This window comes from Grus americana, chromosome 7 (assembly GCF_028858705.1).
Source record: "Grus americana isolate bGruAme1 chromosome 7, bGruAme1.mat, whole genome shotgun sequence".
Classification (NCBI taxonomy): Eukaryota; Metazoa; Chordata; class Aves; order Gruiformes; family Gruidae; genus Grus; species Grus americana.
Window position 1 is genome coordinate 20,437,291 of NC_072858.1, and position 20,197 is coordinate 20,457,487.

At 40.5% G+C, this 20,197-nt stretch overlaps 2 protein-coding genes across 6 annotated transcripts in view; one reads left to right on the top strand and one right to left on the bottom strand.

The window, feature by feature from the left end:
- The window catches only part of VSTM4 (V-set and transmembrane domain containing 4), a 39,309-nt gene extending 27,216 nt beyond the window's left edge, over positions 1-12,093 (top strand). Inside the window, exon 8 of one of the 3 annotated variants that reach the window (XM_054832659.1) lies at positions 11,868-12,093. In XM_054832659.1, coding sequence (XP_054688634.1) covers positions 11,868-11,879 — 12 coding nt within the window. In that variant the 3' untranslated portion in view covers positions 11,880-12,093. Of the gene's footprint in view, positions 1-8,066; positions 9,105-9,154; positions 11,845-11,867 lie in introns of those variants that run through there. The other 2 variants (XM_054832657.1, XM_054832658.1) reach the window with 2 other exon arrangements.
- A 2,014-nt stretch (positions 12,094-14,107) lies between these two features.
- WDFY4 (WDFY family member 4) overlaps positions 14,108-20,197 on the bottom strand; it is a 153,077-nt gene continuing 146,987 nt past the window's right edge. For 2 of the 3 annotated variants that reach the window (XM_054832026.1, XM_054832027.1), the window contains one exon: positions 14,108-19,811. In XM_054832026.1, coding sequence (XP_054688001.1) covers positions 19,745-19,811 — 67 coding nt within the window. In that variant the 3' untranslated portion in view covers positions 14,108-19,744. The remainder of the gene's footprint in view (positions 19,812-20,197) is intronic. The other variant, XM_054832028.1, reaches the window with a different exon arrangement.

Here is a 20,197-nt window from a genome sequence, read left to right on the forward strand (position 1 = left end):
CTTTTTCAGGCACCACTTACATTATTTTGCGCTGAGATTTGCAAAGCCAGCTCAGAGATCTGGATTCCCAGGTTTTTACAGATGTAACAGAAATGGGAAGCTTAAGTTTCTTTCTGCAGATTTGAAAATCCCATCCTTATTTATCATTATAGGCTAAGTGCTGACAATGTGCTGAGTGCCAGCCAGTGCAGGTCAGGACAGTCCCTGCACTGAAAGTGCTTACTCTGTAATGAGTAACATGTGAAAGCCTGAAATTTGCAAGTATTCATTCAAAGGACAGCTTCCCTGCTCCTGCCATGCCTACAAGGCAGCAGGGTGTTGTTTTGAGCAGGAACTTGATGTGGGTTGGACACCTGTGGAACTGAGAAGGCTGTGACTTGGTCTCATCATCTGTATGTACTTGGCACAATCAAGCTTTCAGCATTACACATTTAGCTCAGTGTTCTACATGGGTGTATAGTCCGGAATCAAGCAATGAAGACAGGCGCTCCTAAAGCTGCCCGGAAGCTTAAGTTTCCTTCACCTGAAAAATCCCTTTGACTTCTAGGTTTCAGCAGTGTATTTCCCACTGTACAACAAACCAACCAGATACAGTGTGTATCAGAACCAGTGACCCTGGAGTCCTTTTGGGAGAGGGGTCTAGATATAGGAGCAAATAATCGGCAGTCTCATTACCACTTCAGAGAGCTGTGAAATGTGAAGAGCTGCTTTTGTTTTTTCCTCGCTGGGGAATTCTTGCATTCTAAGCTGCGCTCCAGCCTGCTGTTCAGCAACTCACAGCAACCTGGGAGCAAATTTATCCATTGCAAGATTGCATTTGATGGATAGAGTTGATTTTTTTCCTATCTTTTTCATCTTACAATTAAGCACTACATCATTAAAACTAGTCTTATACCATATGCATCAATCTAACTAGGAAAGGTAGGCTAGTCAGTTTTTTGCACAACTAGTAGAATTCCTCATTAGTCTTAACCCATTGGACCTTTCCTTGAGAAAAAGAAAGTGAAATACATCTGTTCTGTAATTTGTGGATTCTGGATCTGGGAACAATCAGGTCTTCCTTTCTCCTGGATGGTTTTAAATTAAAAGCTATGCCACCCTCTGTTAGAAGAGCTGTTTCCTCCACAATATGTAACAATGTGTGATGATTTAAGTTCCCAGTTTCTTAAGGCGATATTGATCTCCACAGACGTCAAGTAACATTGTACATATGATACACAAAGAAGTGGTGAACATTTTTTTCCTTGACTCGCCATGTCCCAGCCCACATAATTTCTCTCTCTATGAGATGAATAATCCTTTTTTATTTGTTGTCTCTCTTTAGGATGTGACATGTACATAGGAACATTTCTACATTTACACATTCAGGTAGACACTCAGAACACAACATATTCAAAACTGCTGAATTATGCCTGCTTTCATGTTCAAATCACACATTGCTATGTTTACCCACACGAAGGAAAGGTTTGTATAAATACAGAAAATCTCTTGCTGGAATTGTGCTGAGATTTGTGTATTTACAAAGTCCCACAGCAGATGATTTTTGTATGATGACACATTTGGAGTAATAAAAGTGTCACCAGAAAACAGAAAAATTTTAATTACTTCCTTGGGCCTTTTTGAAGGATAAAAAGTTGTCAGCCTGATTTCCAGGAATGTTGATTTGGTTTAGAATCTAGACATAAAGGTGAGGACGCTTTTCCCCAAAAACTGTTAAAACAGGCTGGACAAACCTCTGCCAGGTATATTTACTTCTGTTAATGAGGAAAGATGGACCAGTTCACCCCTTACAGTCACTATGTGCCCTACATTTGTGGGACTCTTTCTTTAAAATAAAATCATTCAGTGGCACTTAGTAAATCATCTTTGTCCCTGACTTCTGTGGGATTTAAGAGCAAAATTTAGATGCAATGCTGAAAAAGGCTGCACAAATTGTTGTAGACATTGTTCCCAGTAATTAATCCTCTTCTAGGGAGTAAAAAATAGGCATCTTAGTGGAAAGAAACTGTCATTTTTAACTGATAGTGCCACTAGAAGTCATACTTCCTACTCACCATATTTTCCAATGTCATATTTCTCAGCTTTGGCACTGAGGAGACAATGACTCCCTGGATATTTCAGCGCTCTTATGGGCCAGCAGTTGCATTTCTAGGGGATAACTCATCTTGCAGATCTAGCTTCAGCTTTTCATGAAGGTCTGCAGAAGTAATTTTTTAAATTCCTCTCTTCCAGGGGAATCTCTGGCTTTATGCTTGCAATCAAAACACTGGCATTGGTAAACACTCAAAGCTCTAAACAGATAAAAGAAAAATCTCTTTCTGACTCCTGAGTTAAGTTACTACCTTGATGAGGGAGCTATCCCACTGAAGTTGGTATGGTTTGAGCAGAAGTGTATCTATGGCCCTGAGAAGCACTACTGATTTCAGCACAAGAAAGACCACACATTCTAGAGAGAGTGGTTTTCCAGTATATAGTAAAAAATAGGACTGTCAAAGGCTAATCATTTTCTCTCTGAATCTACAGTGAGTTTTCTCACTATTAATTTTGCAAAATCCTGCCTAACCCCACTGCTAGCATGTGCTGTCTCTCCCTGTCCTGGTGGCCCAGACAAGGGAGCTGCAGCCTGTCCACCAAACATGCCAAATCTTCACTTCAGCACACTCTTGCCTTCACCTCCTTAGCTGACCATCCAGCGATGGCCAAGCTGGTAGCCACACTGCATCTCCTCCCATAGCTTCAGAAAAAAAAAAAAAAAAAAGAAAAGAAAAAAAAAGAAAAAAAAGATGCTTATGAAAAGGAGATGTACAGAGGAGAAGATGGGCTAAGCTCCTTTTCCTTAGGTTGCACATAGTATGCAGCTTCCTCTCATCTGGGCATTCATGCAGAAAGAAGCAACAATCTGTCCCTGTGGCCAAAGCCCATCCAGTTGGCCTGGAGAGTGCTGTCTAGATGCTTTCTGACTGAGTGTGCTCAGGCAGTGACACAGGATGCTCCTGAGCTGTGCCATCTGGACAGTATCCGCATTTTTCCTGCGGAGCTCTTTACTGAGTGTGACTACAAAACAGGATGTTTCTCAAATATTAAAGGGAAAAGGCCAAAGATCTGAGTCTGGCATTTGCAAGCAAAAGGGAGAGAAAAAATGGTAGTTCCAGCATGTGCTTGGTAAGAAAGAGCTGCTTCATGGCACTGGGGCAGGGCTGCTTGCTTTGTGCTGTGGAGTAACCTGAAGTGCAATTCCTAGAGACTGTATCCAACAAACTTCACCACCACCACCTCTTTACTCTGTACCTTTACCATTTGTATTTCCTACAGCATCTCCCTGGCACCGCAGTGTGCACCCAACAGCACAGTGTGGCCAGTCCATAGGTGGCAATTTGCCATGTACTGGCAATCAAACCAGCAAACATACGCATAACTGGCAAGTTTTATCCTTGCTGACCTAATCCATTCACCCACGAACACAGGGAAGGCCAGTGATGGTGGGGTTACATTTTCAAGTGTTGCTGCAGGAAATCAGAGTTACTAAAAACATTATGAAGCTCTGACTGGAACTTGGGACATAAGCTTATTAAATCCAGAAAACTCAGAGGTGCAAATTCAATTTGGTCTATAAACATAATTTTCTTGCCCTGGTCCTGTGTTTAAGTCATTCTGCATCATATCCCAAATAAAACCTCTATCACATGCGATCATATAGACACTGAATTCCAAGGCAAATGTCTGCAGCAATAGTCACTAAAATATTTAAGACTGAAGTGAAGTGGGAAGTGATCCCTTCTCTGCTTATTTTTGATAGTAAACTAGGTTCAGGGCAATTATTTTTATTTTTAAAATAGAAATTCACATTCATTTTGTCATCTTCATGATAACTGGTGTGGTCATTGAACAGTGAGATTGCAACAATCCATAAATACAAGCTGGCATCAGTTGTTTTATCAGACAAGTTAAATTTATGAGGTTGTTATTAGTTTGTTTTCTTCATACCTAATTACAAATTTGGATAAAAGTGGTCTGAGTTAAAACTTCAAGAACTTTCAGTCTGACAGTGCTCACAGTAAACAACCTGCCAAGAAACAAACCATCTAAGCCTAGGAAGAGCAAAATTGACATTCCTGGTGATTATGAAATTAAAATCAGAGTAATTTTCATTAAAACCCCCACCTTTCTAGGTAATTTCTAGCACATTTATATACTAGGCAAACCCAATAAAAACAGAACTATGTAGACACATACTTTAGTTTCTTTTAAATATTGATGATAGACTTTGCAGAATGTTTATTGATAAAAATGTTCCTATAAATGAACTCTTTCGAATAGTTGCCCATGGGAAGCCCTGTGACTGGAATAAACTAAAATTAAACTGGAAGAAATCTGGAAAAGGAATCATTTTGCATTTGCCAGTAGATACACTGGAAAATGATGACTCTTTCTAATTTAATTTCTGCAAAGTGAGTGATCCCAAAGCAAGAAAACAGACATGCAAGATAAAGATTGTATCTAGAAATGTCACTTTGGAACAGAATTCTATCTGAAGAAATCATTTCAATATTATTTTAGAACAATGATGTAATTTTCAGGAAAGGATATTGTAGCCATAGAAATCCCAATGACCTCCTAAGTGAAGAGCCAGGACGGAAAGACAGAGGTGAATGGCCAGTCATTCACTGTCTCTTCCTCTTCCGCCCTAGTATCAGTCCCACCTATAACATCAGTTATTAAAGTCACGCTATTGTTCCAAAAAGGAGTTGGTGGCAGGATGCCAGGTTTACACTGCCAAAACTCTATCCAATCCAAATGAGAGACGAAATCGTAGAATTAGTTTTCTTTCCCTGCCTGTTCAAAAAAAAATTTGTTTTGGACAAACAAACCAGCAAAATTAAATTAAACATGTGGTTGATAAATGAAGTACAGAAGAGTGTATGGAATAAAACCCTGGCTACCATAGATACTTTAAAGTAGTGTTGGCTTCCATGCACTGTTATTACGCATCCTTTGCTGAAAACTGTATACCCTTCACAATTTTGAACCTCCTGTGTGTTTCCTCATATTTTCAATCAAATTATTACATACTAGAAATATGCATAAGGGAAATTATTCTACACATTTTATGGTGTGCTGTTGCTTGTAGCAGTAATTGAAGTACCTTTTCCACTTATGAAAGTACTAATTTTATTTGGTTTTATTGCTTTTCTAGATGCAATTATTTATTTAGTGTGTTTTGGCTTTATTAAATTATGTTTACTATAGGAACATCATAAAAATGTATGAAAGCAACACATCAGCCACTACTGCCCAATGACCTGTTTTGGGGAATCTAGTGTTATTTTTCATATCCAAGCATAATAGAATAAAGTAAGAATAAAGAGATAATCTACACTAGAAAACAATGCAATTTTGAGATAATACAATAAAACACCTGGACAATATGATTTCATAAATCTTAGTTCTAAAATTTACATGAGCTGGGCGTTGGGGTGGCTATTTTAGGACATGCGGCATTTTCTAAATGGAAACATAACATGAAATACAATTAAACAGCAAAGGGGAAAGCACATACAGATTTAGCTTGCCCTGAGCAACCGATTTCTACAGAACAATGAAAATATTTCTACTTCAAAAGATGCAGTGGGTCAGTCTTAGAAAATGTAAAGTTTTATTCTGGCAGTGACCAACAGCATGTTTGTAAAGTTTTATCAGATTCGTTTTTAGGAGGCTTTTCACATGCAAGGTATCATTCTGCGTTGAGGGTCTGAGGTGACACCCACTGAAGTTGGCAGCAAAACTCCCAATACCTTCAAATAGAGACTAGATGTGCTATTATACACTGAGAATAAAATCTTCAACATTTGCTGGTGTTATTGTGGACTTGTGCAAAGCATTTGACGCTATCCTGCATGACATTCTTGTCTCTAAATTGGAAAGATATGGATTTTACGGATGGACCACTCGGTGGATAAGGAATGGTTGCGCTCAAAGAGTTGTGGTCAATGGCTCAATGTCCAAATGGAGCTCAGTAACAAGTGGCGTTCCTTAGGGACCAGGACTGTTTAACATCTTTGTTGGAGACATGGACAGTGTGATCGAGTGCACCCTCAGCAAGTTTGCCAACGACACCAAGCTGTGTGGTGTGGTCAACACACTGGAGGGAAGGGATGCCATCCAGAGGGACCCTGACAGGCTTGAGAAGTGGGCCCATGCAAACCGCATGAAGTTCAACAAGGCCAAGTGTATGGTCCTGCAGACAGGTCGGGGCAATCCCAAACACAAATACAGGCTGGGCAGAGAATGGATCGAGAGCCCTGAGGAGAAGAACTTGGGCGTGTTGGTCGATGAGAACCTCAACATGACCCGGCCATGTGCACTTGCAGTCCAGAAAGCCAACCGTATCCTGGACTGTATCAAAAGAAGTGTGACCAGCAGGCTGAGGGAGGTGATTCTGCCCCTTTACTCCACTCTTGTGAGACCCCACCTGCAGTACTGCATCCAGCTCTGGGGTCCCCAGTACAAGAAAGACATGGAGCTGTTGAAGTGAGTCCAGAGGATGCCACAAAGATGAATAGAGGGCTGGAGCACCTCTCCTGTGAGGTCAGGCTGAGAGAGTTGGGGTTGCTCAGCCTGGAGAAGAGAAGGCTCTAGGGAGACCTTATAGCAGCCTTCCAGTACCTAAAGGAGCCTACAGGAAATCTGGAGAGGGACTGTTCACAAGGGCAGGGAGTGACAGGACAAGGGGTAATGGCTTTAAACTGAAGGAGGGGAGATTTAGATTAGATATGAGAAAGAAATTCTTTACCGTTAGAGTGGTGAGGCACTGGAACAGGTTGCCCAGAGAAGCTGGAAGTGTTTAAGGCCAGGTTGGATGGGGCATTGGGCAGCCTGGTCTAGTGGAGGGTTTCCCTGCCCACGGCGGGGTGTTGGAACTAGATGATCTTTGCGGTTCCTTCCAACTCAAACCCTTCTATGATTCTCTGATTGTGATGTCCAGCCTCTACTTAATTGCTGTATTTAGCCTCTCTACTAACTACTGGGCACATATAGTTTTGAAATCTCATAAAAGGCAAAAACAACTTAAATGCCTAGAAACTGAGGCCAATACTCTCAGGCTAGAAAGAAGAGGGGAATATAAAAATTAATTATCAGAATGGTTGAGCAAGAGTTTTTTCTAACTCTTTAAGTCAACGTCAGGATAGGACAAATATCTTTCTAAACATTGTAGTTATTTTGAGTCCCGATACATGAACAAAGAAAACAAACGTGTGGGTTTATTTTTGTTACATACAAGATCAGGCTGGGATCCACAGCAGGTCCTTTTAAATCATTACACCAGAGAATTCAACAAAAGCAGGAAATTTTCCATGTAATCAACAGTGGAGCATTTGATAGTGAATGAGGACCAGAAGCTGAGACTAAGTAGGACTACCCATGCAAGAGGGGGAACGAGGAAAGACGATGTGAACAGTCAAATGCAAAGATTACAGTCCTGCAGACAGTTAGCCCTGCAAATGGTCTTTACTCACATGCACAGACCTGACTTCAATGCCGCCACTTGCAGCAGCAGCTGCACAAAGTATTTCAGGATCAGATCTGCAGAGAAGAAATAAGATTAAATTAATGCTGTAAAAGTGTAAACTGATCCACCCAGAGGGAAACAATCTGAAATGCAGAGTGTGTGCAACTGTCAAGGCAAAATGAGAGAATGCCAGAGCAGTGCAAAAGACAGGAAGCAGGGGAGCACAGGGACTGATTTCAGAGGATATTAGATGTTTATCTTTTTAGCCAGAAGACAATATGATAATTATTCAAACACATTTCAAGGAAACAGGAATCATTTATGTTAAATCAGAAAGAAATAAATAGCAGTAAATAAAACATAAAGGAAACTTGGCATTAGAAAATATAGTCAATTTCTTCATGATAACATTTAAGTACTGTGTGGAAAATCTTGGTTTATGAACTTTGAGTCATTTTTCAGTTTACAACTGGCAAAGCCTTTCTTGGTCTCAGAGATGTAACCTTTCCTTGTTACTGCAAAAATTTGCATGGCTGAAATTTTTTTTGCTTTGTTTTAGTTGTCCTTTTTAGGCTTAGACTTGAGGACACCAGTTACATTCAGGTAGCACACAGTACCCAAGAAGATAAAAGAACAAATTCTCCAGTTCTTCACTTGCACAGGGCCTTAGCACTTCACTCTTCTTCAGGGAGCACAGACTTTAATCCTCTACAGACAAACCAAAATCCATTTCAAGTACTAGGGCCCCACGTACAATTCCACAGCAACTCTTTTGTTTGTTGCTACGCTTTCTGAGGTGAATTTGATAGGAACAACCCACTTCCAACTGATGAGCCAACACACACAAAGGACCACAAGACAAGACTTTGCTCCTCTAAGCCACCACTCTGAGTCTGGATGAAGTCCCCGATAGCAGCAGGCAGCTCTTCTGTCACCCGTGTGAAATTCGTTCAGTAAATTTTCTTGATAATGTCTCTCTTAGCTAAGTTTTATAGTTTTAAGTGTAAAACACAACCACTGTAATACATCAGACAGCTTTGGTGGTATGGCCTTTGTTCTTTGTTCTGAACTCATCTATATAATGGCAAGAGCGGTGAAATCCCATTGGAATCACAGTAAATCAATTCTATCCATTTTTGCTGCCTTCTACATATTTTTAACATGTTTTTCTGGTTCTGTTAAGAAACTTAATGAAAGGTACTTTGAGTGGCTGTGATTAGATGTAACTGGTCCAAGGTTTACAGCTGGGAAGTGAATCTGGCATATATATATTTTTTAAATAGTGAAATCTGCAATAACTAAAATTAAATTGGAAAATTTAGGATTAAAGAGGCTGAACATTTTGTTAACACACATCTTTCAATTTGCAATATTTGAATGGTCAAATTAAAATGTTCGGTGTTCAAGAAACAAGGAGAAATTGGGAATGAACCTGAAAATCCTACTATTTCTTGTTTCTTATTTTTAATATTATTTTTATTTCAACTTCTATGAACTAACTCTAGTGCAGACTAAACTGATTAACAGCATAGTAGAATTAGCATGCGTGAGAGAAGAAATATAGCCCATTCTATAGAATATTTAGGGCATCTTTTACTTTCAGTGGTAATGACATTATAACTGTAATTTGTTGGTTCTGTTTCCTAGCCAAAAATTGCAGAGGAGAACTTAACATACGCTGAACTTGAACTTATGAAGCCGATTCAGGAAGCCAAAGGCATTCCCAGTACGACGGTCTATGCACAGATACTCTTTGAGGAGAACAAGCTGTAATAGTTCATGCCTGTATAAATGTCCTTTGTCTGTGTTCTATTTAATTCTTGCTGTGCTGTTTATTTATAAAAATCATACAAATGTCCTTATTTTTTTATTTCCATTCATGCACTTCTATTTTTCTATGAGACTTTTAAACAAAATGTAGCTGAAAGTAATCATAGAAAAAGCAGCTGGTCTACAAGCAACATCCCAGAAACACCCTTTGTAGTGTTCGACCCCTCTGTTTTAAATGGGCTGAAGTTCCACCTGGGGCATTTTCAATACTAAACATTATTCCTTCGTGGATGCTAATATGATGAGTCCAGCTGCAAACATCAACATCTTAACAAGCCTCAGAAGGACTAGTGGCAGGACCCGTGCACATCAGCCTGCTTCTAAAGGCAAAGACCACTAACCAGGAAATTTGTCAATTTAATGCTATTTTTCCCATCAGAAAAATATTAACTCAGTAAAGCTGAGACTTTTTTCTACAGCAAAGGAAAAGCTGAAATTTCTTTTTCTTCTACTTCCCCCCCCCCGAAATAATTATAAAAAGGTTTGGTTTCTATATTTTCAAATTCCCTTTCTAAATGACATTGCCTTTAAAATCTTAGTTACTTTTAGTAAAGTTCTTAAATGCTTGAAATCAAACATTTCAGAATGATCCAAAAGAAACATCCATAGTTAAACCTCCAAGAATATTTATAGCTTGGGAGCATTTTCCAGGATTTGATCCTTTTTTAATTCTGATTGGGAATAGGAAAAAAGTTGATAGTGAGTAAAAGACTTCGACAGAACCAGGACTGCTTTTGACCTTGGTCTATATTGGTGCTCCCAAACCGGCAAAAGTTTCCTCCTGTGGCCTACATTACTGAGCTGCTGATCTACAGGAAACACTTGCACAGCTTCTACTTTAATATGGGCAGGCTCCATTAACGTCCTGCTCACTTACTTTGGAGTTATTTCTTTGCAAAGACCAGGGCTCCAGAGATAGGGAACTGAGCCTACTGTGAGAGCACAAAATATTCTTCCTCTTTCTTCATCTCTTGATAACCAGGAAGGGATTCTTCCTTTTCCTTTGATACATGTTCATGAAAAATGGGCTATTCTGGGCATTTCAGACATGAAAGATAGCTGGACTGATGTTTTCAAGCTCCTAAATCTCCAATGCCCAAATGCCACCAAAGGTCAGGGAGAGTTGGGTACTAAATGTCTTTCAGCCCTTGGGAAGCTTTAACCCTTGAGTAACCGCAAAGTTAATGGAGATGTAAAAGCATGGGCTCTTTAGTTCACCATAGGCCCTGGAGATCTGATACTTGGCATCTGCCAGGTCCTCTCCAGGTCTGAGAGGGAGGCCCTTGACACAGCACCCATTCAGCAGTATTTAGTGTGGATTTCAGAGTAGCACTTGCAAGCCTTGCGTTCTGAAATCCTAATCAAGGTGATCCAAGTTGCTTCCTCCTTTACAGGTCAGGCTTTTTAGTGATACAGCAACTTCTCACCAGGGCTCAGAGCACAGCTGGGAACCACCATAGGAATGCTCATGCCCTTATCCCTGTTACTGCATGGGAGCACAGGGGAGGAAGGCAGGGGTGACAAAGCAGGGATGGGGACACACGACAAAGGGAGAGCGCGCCCTTTTGCAGGGTTTCACCAGAATAAGCGAGTCTGTATAAACTGCTTTTTAACTTTCTTAAACGGGGGTAGAGATTAGGCAGCATACATAATTTGTTACTGTATAGCCAGGATGTGTAAATGTAAAATGCAGTCACCTGCTTCCATGTTAGATAAAAATCTCTTGCATAAAAAAAAAAGAATTTAAGAAAAGCTTGTCAGGCTGGCCATTATGTACAGTACTATTTCCAACTCTAGACCCTCATCAGGACAGTTCTTTCCAAACTAAGGCCAGCATTTATCAATAGGTTTGCTGGTAATTATTTGCATTTTTAATGTCTGCATTTGTGAACTGTCAAGAAAATGTTTGTTTCACCCTTCTATTACCCCAGGAGTTTAATCACCCACCAAAAGGGCATGGTGTCTTTCCTTGTTCTCTGATCAGGTGATGAACTTTCAATGACAACAGCAATCAACTTGACCAAAAAGAAATTGATGCTAAAGAGTGATCAAACATTCATGGATCTGACTATTCAGAGAGGACATCTCATGCAGACAGCTATAAGGAAGGCCTTAGAAAAGTATAGAATTTATTAGTGATTCCTTTGGAATTAGAAATAAAACCCTAACACATTAATGAGTTGACCCCTTAGTTGTGAAAACTTTTTAGAAAGTTTGGTATATAAACATTCCTTTTACATAGAACTGGCCAATGTGCCCACTGTTCAGAAAAATCCTCTACTGTATGTTTATGCCCAGTATTTTAATGAATACCATTCTTTGTGTATTAATACTCTATATATCCTTGTTTATGTTTGATATCTAATTCCCCAAATAATAGTTAATTGAGCTAAATAAATAACCTTTTTTAGTGAGAAGTTCTCTCAGTCTGTGTAGGATTTATTATTTATTCAAGGATACGTGTTTATGTCGTACTCAGCATTTAGACAATCCCTGTAGGTGGGAATTGATTTTTTTTTTCATTCTGCAGAAAATTCCATGATTATTTTAAAATGTTTTCCATTTGTGACCGACTTCAGATGACAGCAGAATCCTGAAATGCAACAGACCAGCTAAGTGAAAGGAGGCCAGAAATACTTAGGAGAACAGCCATCCTCCTGAACAGACATTTCCTATGCCTTTTCTTATGCAGTGTCCACCCAGATTTAATAACGTCAGATTGTATCATTAGAGAAAGAAGAACATCATCCTTTACTTTGCAATTAATTGTACATCTTTAAGTATCAAAGCAACTCACTTGAAAGACTATACTCAATGAAATTTTCTTTTCCATAATGTGGGAGAAAATTAGCGGGAGAAATGCAGAATAAATTGTATTTCACTTGTTCCAGCAGGAAACGCAAGGCTGAATTAATCTCTAGCCTAACTCCTTCTGGCTTCAGCAGAACAGCAACAGAGCTGAATGTGGTCCACTGTTCTTTTATGACAGGAGCTCCCATGAAGACTCTTAATACCTTATTAAGCAGCAGTTAGAGTTTGCTGAGTCATACTATTTTGGTCACTCCTTCTCTTGTCATTGGTAAAACATGGTCTAGTGCTGAAATTTTAACAAATACAGCTCTGTTATATCTTCACACCAATTTAGTATGAGATTGTTAAATGTTAATGTACTGCACCCTATAGCTTTAAATAGAATTAGAGATGTTTACAGCTTTGGTTAAATGCACCTTGTTCCTCCACATTAAATTTTATTACCAGAATCCTCCATCAGCAAATAGGAGTAAATCATATTAGCGTCACAGGCTGTGTGGGAGTTGATTCTGCAGCCCAAGGAAAAGGTGGTTTATTAGTCTTTATTACAACTTTCTAATTGGTAGGTGTGGTCAGAATGTCATTATCTCTGTAATTACAAGCAAATTATTTGTTTTAGAATAACTGTAACATAATTGTGGGGTTATCTTCATTAAGAAGTTCAATCAACTTGTGTCCTTTGCCAGGGCTTGGCCAGGTTGTGCTGGCATAGCAGGACTCAGACCAGATGAGGTCTCATTTGATGTTTGATTTGTAGGTCAAATTCTGCTTTTTGAAGGCTTCTCCAAAATACCTCTGGTGAGGGACATCAGAGTGAAAGGTCTTTTTTAGCTTCAGTCTAACCTGCCAGGGTAAAATAAAATTCCTAAATTCCACTGCATAACGATTGATCTCAGTTTCCTGCACTAATGTGAAAAACTCATTTGGCGTGCTTTCTTCCACCACCTGGTTTGACTACATTTTACTACCTTGGTTGGGAGGTAAGTAGATCAAAAGACTGCATGTCAATAGAAGACTGAGGTTTTGGGGTTTTTTTTTCTGAGAGAAATAACACACACACCAAAAAAAGAGAGAACATGGAGATGGAACAGACTTCGAGACATCAGCTAGTCCATTACTTGATCTCAAAGTTGGACCAATTCAGCCTGACTTGACTTGGTAGAGATTGATCTAACCTCTTCTTGGAAACTTACAGTGACAAGGTTCCATACTCTTCTCACCATCCATTTCCCCACAGCCCTACTCATTCAAAATGTTTCCTAGTATATAGACTATATCTTCTTGCCTTTTTTCCCCAGTAGACAAACAGAACATCAGCACAGCACAGAACCAGGACATCACGTAAAATACACAGGGCAAAAAACACATGAGGATGGGCAACAGTTATCACTTTCAAACATGGTAACTGAACATATCTCCTCCCCTTACCATAAAAGCAGACAAGGACTCACGGAGTACCTCTGATTCTGCCTGCTGTGTGTAGGAACTAGAAGGCAAACTGCTCAGCACTGTCTGTGAAGGGATTTTTCAGGCAGCCAGTTAAGTAGCTTTACAAATCTCATTCCCCTGCACCAATCCTGTGGGAGACAAGTAAGTGGAGAATATTGGCCTAAGTATTCAGATCAGAGAGGATCAACAAGAGTGACAGCCAGCCATTATTATCCTATATGGCACCTCTACGCCTTAAACAGTCCTGGCCTTGCAATGGCACTCTGGTCTCATGGGAACATGGGCCCTTCAAATCCCTCAGGCAAACATAGCTATGCTCATTTCTACCTCCACTACCTCCTTGCTTGCTCTCAAAGAGCAACGAGAGGATAGAAGAGCTTTGTCCTGTCAGGGAACTAACTCAAAAGCCAAAATTAGTAAATCACTGTGCACATGATGACGGCAAATGGCAAAGGCCACTTCTATGTATCACTATAAAAAATAACATTAATTGGGATGCTTTGCCATTTCCTGTACAACCCATAATTAGGTTAGATAAGAAACTAGCAGTGTCTAAGTGCTATAAATGTCTAAATTAAGTTATTTTGAAAGTGCTCGGCACTTTGACATTTGAGAGTTCAGAGTAATTGGGGTATTGAAATAAAATTGCTTCTGTTATTTAAAAGGTCATTATCTTCTTCGGGTAGATATATGAGGACTATTTTCCACTCTACTGAGCCGTTCTATTTGGTACAATTAGACCTGCTTGAGTAGATTTTTAGTGGGCCTCCTCCCACTTATCACAGTCCCAGCACTGCCACAGGGAAGGGCCTTGTAAATATACAGCCCAAATATGGAGTATATATTCAGCTCATAATCGGGCTCTGAAGAGTCAAGAGCTGCCCAGAGCTTCAAACAGACACCTACCATGAAGCCCACAGGCTGCTACACCCAGCAAGGTGGTAACTGAGTCCTTACACAACTAAAGTCAACAAATGCCAGGCTACAGGCAGAAGCCAGCCTGCCAGGCAGACAAAGGCTTTAGAGCAAATCAGGATTTCACCTTCCCAAACAAATTACCTCATAGTCTGGCAGCAGCTCTGGTTATTTCTACAATGCTACTGGAATCCCTTGTTTACAACATGCATGGTCCCACTGTCACAATAAAGATATACCTTTTGCTTGCTCACCAGATTTGATGCTCTGCAACTGTGGCAAAGATGGGAACTTAAACAACTACACCTTGACTACATTTTATTTTGGTTAGTCCAGTGGTGTCAGTAAAATAAGGGAGTATAAAGACATAGATATTGGCAGAGGAAATTCAACTTGTTGTCACCTCTCCACTGGAGACTGCCACAGCCAGAAAATCATAGGGAAAGACTAAGCACAGGAGTGGCCAAAGAGCTCTTCATTCCAGTGGCTTAATCCCTGTGCTCCCCCCACGGGAGCTTAGCATCCCACCAAAACTGGAGTGGCTAGGGGAGCATGACTCATCATTTCCCGTCCTGGCCAGGGAACAGATGTACGAGGGAGAAGCAAAGTCCTTAGAGTCTCCTGCCCAAACTGAACAAGGACACAATTTCTGACCTGAAACAGGGAAAGTCCCCATGCTGCTGTTGCAGTCACCTACACAGAGACAGCTTCTCCTCCATCAATAAGAGCTCATGATGTTCTTTCCACCACAGGACTCACCTGACATCCTCAGCTCCAGCTACCCAGCCAGCACACTCCCCATTGTTCCCTCAGTGACTGCCCTACATCAACAACCCTCCACATGCACAGGGTTGCAACACTTGAGTATGAAACACATGAAGTGATCACTGAGCACAGGCACAGCTGTCCTCATCACAAGGCCTACATTTGCTCAGTGCTCATTACAGCAAATATTATTTATGGTCACCAAGATCCCAATGTACAGCTGAATGCTGCCTGGTTCTGGATACCAGGTTTCCATAAGCATTTAACTCCAGTGCAGGGAACAAGGGGGTTCCCTTTTAAAAACTTCATGTTCCAAATCTTCAGGAGCCTCCCAACACTTGGGAAGAGCTCTGATGACAATCTGTAAGGGAAGGTTGGCATAGGGAAGGTTGGCATTCCTCCACCAGCCCTGTTCCCTCTCACACCTCCCCATCAGCCTGGCTGACTTCAATGATAGTAATTGCTAAGCACATGTCTGAAGAGTGACACCAGTAATGCAGCAACTATTCTGATCCCTAAGTGATCTGTGTGACCATAAGCAAACAAATCACTCCAGCTACCTGGCTCAGAGGTGCTTAGTACCAAACAGGAGACAACAAGAGAGCTGGGATCAAGTCCAGAGCTTTTCTGGGCTTCTTTTTCAACTTCCTTGGGACATCCCTCTGAAAGACGACAGGCGAGCACAACAGGCTGCATTTTCATGTCGAAGGGACCATATTTACACACAATATTTTAGCTCATACAGCTCTCAGATAACTTCCCTTGTGACAGGCACAGGTGATGCTGAGTGAGGTGGTCTTCTTACCAATAGCCTCTTGTAACAAGCTTTGAGATCCCTGTATGAAAAGGACTTGGGAGCAGTAGCACATGGTGACAATCTCAGGCAAAACTTTCCTGTCAGAGTTACAGATCTGTTTGCATGGACTTTTCAAAAAAGATTTGAGCAAATCCTTTTTTATGAGGATGCAAAGGTCCTGCAGTGCACAGGCAGCTCTGCAAATATTGCTTCACTAGCCTTTATTAGCCAACAGAAAGCTACAGAAATCAAACAGTATTTAATGCTCACTGTAACATTTATAAGACTTCTATTGCTGAACAAGGAAGCAAGATGGTCTGTGCAATAACCAAATAAGTGTGATTAAGGTCTTTTAGGGTTTATAAGCTCCGATTAGATTAAACTGATTTTTAAAGTCACACAAAGGTTGTGCTGTTCTACATTCTCTTCTTGGTTTCCCTACAGGGCAGAGTTAAGACTGTGCCTTATTTCTGCATTTCTTATCCTAATGGGATTGGATTTCTTTTAAGGGTAATTCTCACCCTGAGCTACTTAGTGCTTGCAAAACTTGGTTCTGAGATAATTACAACACGCCAGTGATGTTTGCACTGTGCCACAGTAACAATGGAGTTATGCAGAAACTATTTGCTGTGGACTTTCTCTACATGCTTAATTTTTCAAGCATATTCTAGATCTGCTACCCCTACATCCCACACAGCCATTAGAGAATTGGTATCACATCAGGGTACCCACCAAGTAGGCACCACTACTGCCTTGAGCTAGCACCAAGACTTGTCTATCTGTCAGTGAAAGCCAATTCCACATCTAGAACTGACAAAATTTCATGGACATTCATCATTTACCAAACACACAGGAGATCAACACAAATATAAAAGTAGGTACTTGTAAGAGGATTGGATACAGCTACTTGTTCAACCATATATTACAAATCTCTTTTAGCAAAAACTTCATGTCACAGAGACTTGCCTGCAGAAAAATGACCAGGTAGCATTTTACCACTGTCGCACATGCTGGCTGTATCAGACCTGGGAAATTCAACAATTGCAACATGCTTACATTTGTGCCTTAACTCTGCAAGCAAGGAGTGGTGCTTTTGGTACTCACAGCATGCATATCTTTCCATGACTGACAACTCTGGGGGAAAATCCTCTAGAGCTAGAGAAGAAACCAAAACTTTCTCAACCAAGCACTGTTGTAGAGCAAATCACTGCTAATCATAATTTTCACCAGGACGAAATTGCAACCCATTTCTATCCATTTGCCTTTTATATTCTCCCAAATTACAACTCCCTGAACATTAGAACAAGCCATTGTTTGACTTCCATTCACACATGCACGCTCTGGATTTGTTCTCTGTGATCCAAAAGAGCAGCTGATGCACCTCGTCCTTCTCTTGAATAGGTCAGAGAACTGACATTAGGGACAATGAGATGAGCCTGTCAAATTCATGCATGGCCAGCCTATAGCTGGTCTCTTCTTATACCAAAGTCAGGTTGATGTCTAGAGCATTGGAACCACTAGTGCTGCTGTCCAGGCTGCAAAGTAGGTGCCAGCGCCAGCTCTAAGAAAGAGAGTATCTGCTATTGGCAAAGACAGGCTGCTTGAAAAAGCTAGAGGAGACACAATTAGCAAGTTATCAAGATGCCTACTAGGTAAATGAAAATGTAGGTAGTGAGCTTCTTTCATGGCTCTTCATCATCATCTTTGTCATGGTTCAGTAAAGCTGTATTCACAGTTGACAGGAGTGAAAGTTTTGCTGTCCGTGTATCCAAATCACAGCTTATTTTTGAGGAATGTGCAGAGAGGGAAGAGGAAAGAAGTAGTGTACTTAATTTTGTTGAATTCTATGAAAACTGTCCTTTCTCTAGTGCTCAGGAAAAGGAAAGATGGGCATGGTCCACCTTTGCTCCATAGGGTTACTTTGATTGCAAAAACATTGGTGCATTTGGGCCTGTTTTCAGAGTATGTTTCAGTGAGCACAGAAAAGATAGTATTTGAGTCAAGTCACGCACTTGGAGGTTAGAAAGGATAACCAGCCAGGTCATCTGTGTAGACATAATGCAGCCTTCCTTGTATGTCTGTATCACGAGCTAGCCTCTAATTACTACATTTTCCACAGGCAATTACCTCACTCACTGTAGAGGTTAGGCTGAGCTGCGGGGTGGGTTGGGGACACACACACACACACGTATCAGCACTCTGTAAGGAAGGAAGCTGTTTGCCATAGGAAGTCTTGCTCATTCAGCAACATAATTCAAGAGTCATGAAAAAGCAGTGCCCTACAGAAAGAAGAAAGTTGATGGTATAGTTAGAGGAAGACTTGTAAAAACCTGTCTTTTACTCCAGATTCTTCCTAATGATGCTGGCAAGTCTTTAGCACCAAGATTTTGGCATATAACAGTTACTCATGTTCCTCAAACTCTGGCTGTCCAGTGCAGCACACACAGGGCTTCACTCCTGCAGTGCTAATCAGTCCCAGTGCAGCGGAAATCAGGGAACTCTCTTGGCTCTGTCTGTTTAGGGCTGTGTTTGGTGATATGAACACAAGGGCCTTCATGGCCGTAATGTCCTTCGTATTCTTCCTGGCTCTGTCCTGACCCAGTCTGCGGTGTTCAGGAAGTTGCTCTGCCTAAGTGGCTACTCAGCCCTTCTCTGCATAAGATACTCAATTTCTTTACCAGGTCAAGGAGGGTAGAGGAGAGGGGGAGTTATCAGTTTATCTTCTTCAAATTCTCATAAAGTGTTAAGGAGTTTGATTTTTCACACTTCATCTCAACTTGGGACACAACGGCACTTAAATGTATTACACTAAGGCCTTCTTAAGCCTTCTTATATTACAAATACCCACTTATACCATGCAGGGTGATTGTGAAGGTAGATCCTGAAGTATGTCTCATATATTGATACTCCATGAGGACAAGGCTAGAAAAGAAGGCATTGAAGGTGGAGAATGAAAGAATATGTTGACCATCTGTGTCAGATCTTCACCCTCACCCATTCCATGCATTTTGCCTGCCTTGTTTACTGTCAGAGACTAGGAAAGTAAAGATTGCACTGTAACACATGTTCACAATGGGGCTGGATAAAGGCACCACTGTTAACCTGGGAAATCCTACCTTCACTTTGCAAACAACACAGCTTTTCTGAAGGCATGCATACATTTTCATACAGATTCAGGGAAGCAGGAAGAGTAGGAACAGAGTTATTAACATACTTGTATGTTAATAAGAACAAAGATACTGCAACAAACTCACTTAACATCTGTTTGAAGCCTCAGTGTTTTCTGATCTCATGGTATTAAAATTAGAATATGTTATTTTATTAAGCTCTTTGGCATAATCAAGGCAGTTTTACTTGCTAACTATTATTTGTGAAATACAATGTATTATGCCAAATTCAGTATGTAAAAATAACATTTAAAATACAAAAGTTTTCCCAGGACAAATACTGCAAAATCTCATGGACTATATGCATGTCTGTCAGTGTGTGTCTCACAACTTTGGAGTCCATTCTCTAATTTCAATCAGAGTTGACTGCAGGGTCAGTCCAACAACTCCTTTGAGATTCAGTCCCCACCATAGTTTTCCAGTTTCTGACTCTTTCATGCTCTGAAGGGTAATTTTCTCTCCATCCAAAAGGCTGAAAAAGCAAGAGTTCTTCAATATTTCTTTCTATCCATCCACAGACCAGCAGCAGACTCTTCCCCAGTCGTCACCAACTAGGAGCTTCGAGGAATTTCTTGAGAAAGAAAGAAAAAGAAGAGAAAAATGTTTAAGAACAAGATGCAAATAGGATCAAGACCTTCTCCTGTACATGTAATAATTAGGAGGATGTAACATTCAGGGGAGAAGGTTGTCTTTAAAGTTAAATTTGAAGATCAATGTTATAGAGTAGACAAAGATTCATACTTCAAAGACTGAACTTAGAATTGAATCCAAACTTTCCTGGAATTCAGTGGGTTAGTTGTGGACAGTCTAGCCAGATCAAGAGCTCTTACACCTCTCTGATCCTGAGACTGTACAAATGTTAATTAAATCTGCTGGCCAGATTCAGAATTCTGAATTGTCAGCACACAATGCTATGGCTTCAGCCACTGAAATCTCTGCTGCATGCAGTGCCATCAA